The sequence below is a fragment of the Priapulus caudatus genome, unplaced genomic scaffold, assembly GCF_000485595.1.
Source record: "Priapulus caudatus unplaced genomic scaffold, Priapulus_caudatus-5.0.1 Scaffold307, whole genome shotgun sequence".
Taxonomy (NCBI): Eukaryota; Metazoa; Priapulida; class Priapulimorpha; order Priapulimorphida; family Priapulidae; genus Priapulus; species Priapulus caudatus.
In genome coordinates this window covers 282,400-286,244 of record NW_014577368.1, presented here as the reverse complement: position 1 = coordinate 286,244, position 3,845 = coordinate 282,400, and the positions used below count along the sequence as shown (strand labels likewise).

Below are 3,845 nucleotides of genomic sequence, written 5' to 3'. Positions count from 1 at the left end.
CACACACACACACACACACACACACACACACACACACACACACACACACACACACACGCACAAACGCACGCAAAATTACAAGCGCGCACGCACGCACGCACGCACGCACGCACGCACGCACGCACGCACGCACAGACACATCTGAATAATGAGAGTGTCAATGACACTATAGCTCACCTTGGGTGTGATAGAAGAGGCAGATGATATGTACAATTTGGTAAGTGTTTCATTTATGACGGACCGAAATGTGATCAAATGTCCTTACTCCCCGTTTTATACTAATAGAAATGTCACTGTTTTGTTTCAAGGTTAGTTCTGATGCGAAAATAAATGTTTCAGATCTGAAAGTATGAAATCTGGGCGAGAGATGGCGCTACGCCTAAATGATGGCCATTTTCGTTTTCGATTATCGCGCAAATAAAAGCAATAAACTATTCCAGTCAAATTACTACATTTCCTACCAAACATGAGTAAAATCCGTTGAACCTAAACTGACTTATGGCCATCTCCATTTTTGCCAAAAAGTGGGCGTGGCTCGAAAGTAGGTAGACTGGCGTGCTCCAAAATAGGACGTTCAAATCCCTCCCATAGGAGTAACAACGGTTCTTGAGTTATCGTTGACCGTAGGCAGACACTGAAATGGATAGTGAAACTGCCAAAATCTATATAATTTGCATAATTTTTAAGAAATATCAAAACCCGTGTGATAAGTTTTGGGGCCAGTCCTTATGAAAACATGAGTAAAATCCGTTGAACCTGAACTGACTTATGGCCATTTCCATTTTTGCCAAAAAGTGGGCGTGGCTCGAAAGTAGGTCAACTGGCGTGCTCGAAAATAGAACGTTCACATCTCTCCTATAGGAGTAACAACTGTATGAAATTTGAAACATGTGGGTCAAACGGTTCTCAAGTTATCGTTGACCGTAACCAAATGTTGACGGACAGACGGACGGACGTACGACGGACGACACCCCATGGCAATAGCTCATCTTGACGATGTCAAGGTGAGCTAAAAACACAGAGGCACACGCCGAGCTAAATCCCACTCACGCCCTACTGCCCCAGTGCCTGTAAACAACATGACGTTTTACGAATTTGCAGTGACCTACTCGAGTCCTAATACATATTACATTCTACGATGACAACCATCATTGTCAAATGAGCATATCTTTCTGCCGCCAACGTAGTGGCTCTCGTTTCATCATTTCCTAATAGGGCTATCCGCCTGGAGGGCCTGAAAAATTACTTCTAGCCAATCAACGGTGTGATACGTGCGTTCTAAAAATGCTGCTTAGTAACGAAGTACCTTGACGCCGGCAGTTTAGCGTGCCTATGTAATAATAAAATACGCCCTCATCTACCTTGCCGACACTGGCAACAAAATCAGGGAGTCTGCGTCACTGTCTCATTCAGACGAATGAGCAAATTCCCTGTAGATTTAGCTACGATAGATCGCGCACAAGCTATTAACGAAGGGGTCACAATTCCGCTTTTAATGAAATACGCGCTCAAAGGAACGTACGGGCAGCTTGTCTGACCAGCAATCGGATGACTAATATCTACATAAAGGAAGCTGCTATGGCTTATCTCCTGGCACGCGTGCATCAATTGCGCGTGCAGATGACAAACAAAGCTGACAGACTGACAAGCGAGGATAACTCACAGAGAGATTCGCCTGATACACATGTAAATCCTACGACAATTTCGCCCTTATCTTCTCAAGGCTATCACTGTCACTCACGTGAGGCAGATTGACCGATTGTTGTTGTTGTTGTTGTTGTTGTTGTTGTTGTTGTTGTTGTTGTAATTATTATCAATATTGTTATTACCGTTTTTTATTGCTGTGTTTGTTATTTGCTCCTGTTGATTGTTATCGTTGAATGATGTTGTTAAATGACGTAAGCACAAGTTTCAATATCAACCTGTCACAACAACAACAACAACAACAACAACAACAAAACGGTGTGGCTCGCTGGGAGATTGAACATCGACGCAACACTCGGCGAGCTAATCTTTGACCTATTTACAGCTGGTATGCCCCCCACGCACACACGCCCACCGCAATCAACAGCAGCTCAAGCTCCAATCTCCCAGCGAGCCACACTGCATCGCCGCGGGCACAAGAGTGTGCAAGAGTCGTTAGTAGCTGCCTATTGTTTCAAGTTAGGCGGATTATACATTCGGTTTGCTGGCAACAGAATGGAGAATCGTGTCGTACGTTTTAATCTGTATCTCCGGATTGCAGGTGTATACGAGGAAAAGATTTCGCACGATGCTAGGCGAATGTACTGTGTACGATTTGAGCTTAAGTTGGTTGAGTTACGCGTAGTAAATCTCAGGTATTCTAAGGCTAGTAAATGACGAATTTCCCTTGTTTATTGAAGTCACACTCCTTCCCTATTATCTACTTCTGATACTACTAATACAGATCTAAAATCTATGATAGCTAGGCTTTGCTATACCGGTAGTACAGTAATAAAGATACAGCTGTGTAACTTTAATGACTTCGCTATATATTAACATGTTATCATGAATATATGCGTCGAGCGCGAGCGTAGTGGTGGTGGTGGTGGTGGGAGGGGGGCTAATAGACCCGCAAACTCGACATCCCAAGTCATTTTCGCGATCCCCCCCGGCGTCCCGAATATCAAGACCGTACGTCGAGCGGTAAAGATTTGTGCCATAACTGTTGACGGATGCACGGACGGACGCACGCACGGACGGACGGACATTCATGCGATTCTACAAGCTGCATCTGACTTCGTCAGCTGAGCTAAAAACGAAGCCACATCCTTCAATGTTGAGCTGGGCTGTAATTGCTTCGAATGCCCCATTTGAATAAAACAATGCCTAACGACGAGCGTGCCAATAACATTGCGCGAACAGCTCGTCATGGTATGCCGTGTTACATCTTTACGTAATTCATGCGTTGCTCACTACCTCATCGGTTCATTAGTCATGGTAAACGAGCATTATCAGCAATTAAAAGAGAGGGTATTGCTCGCCACTCTTCCGTCCACCTCGGCTTTCAGCTGTCACGACTTAGAACAATAACCTTTAAAACACGATTAATAGCGATCAACGTATGGCGCACGCATGATTTTTGGTTGACCATGATACCCAATTATTCCATCATGCGTGGATAACTTTACACAAATGTGTAAATAACACCGAAAAACGAATATATTATAACCAAAAACATAATTTAACATAATAACTAAATTAAAAAATGTCTAAAACTGTATTAACATAAATCGGTCGATTCGTGTATTGCCACAAGATTTGTGTGGGGGCACAGTTAACAGTGACATACCTTCATCCAGTTGGAAATAGTCGGGTCCAGTCGGCTGTTCATGTCAACTGTGTCATCAACGTGTGGTGAAAATGCACCAGTAATCTCCAGCACCTGACACCTGAAACACACCGACAGACAGCCGTGAAAGAATTACTTCTGCTGACAGACAGCCTAATAATTTGCATGCTTGGTCAGATACTTTATCTTTACACCATAGGGAAAACAAGATGGGGAGAGACAGCGGCTTTAAACTTGCTATAAGTAGACACTGTATTATTGTTGAATGTCTAAACATTTTACACAGACTCGAATGACCATGAAGCCATGAAGCTCAAATAACAACCAGTTCCATAATTTGTGATTTTTTAATTTTGAACAATTCGTGTTTGGTATCCAGAATGTGCCACAATACACTGCACCATCCTGTCCAATATCTGTTTATTGTGGTTATCTAATTTTCTAACTGTACTAATAGTACAGCTGCTATCGTCCAAAATTGTTCACTTTTGTGATAAAAGCATGAAACTTTGCACAATTACTTCTAAACATT

The 3,845-nt window shown here is 43.0% G+C and overlaps 1 protein-coding gene across 4 annotated transcripts in view; it reads right to left on the bottom strand.

The window, feature by feature from the left end:
• LOC106808818 (protein NDRG3-like) overlaps nt 1-3,845 on the bottom strand; it is an 89,755-nt gene that overhangs the window by 12,184 nt on the left and 73,726 nt on the right. For all 4 annotated transcript variants that reach the window (XM_014811683.1, XM_014811682.1, XM_014811684.1 and 1 more), the window contains one exon: nt 3,314-3,413. In XM_014811683.1, coding sequence (XP_014667169.1) covers nt 3,314-3,413 — 100 coding nt within the window. The remainder of the gene's footprint in view (nt 1-3,313; nt 3,414-3,845) is intronic.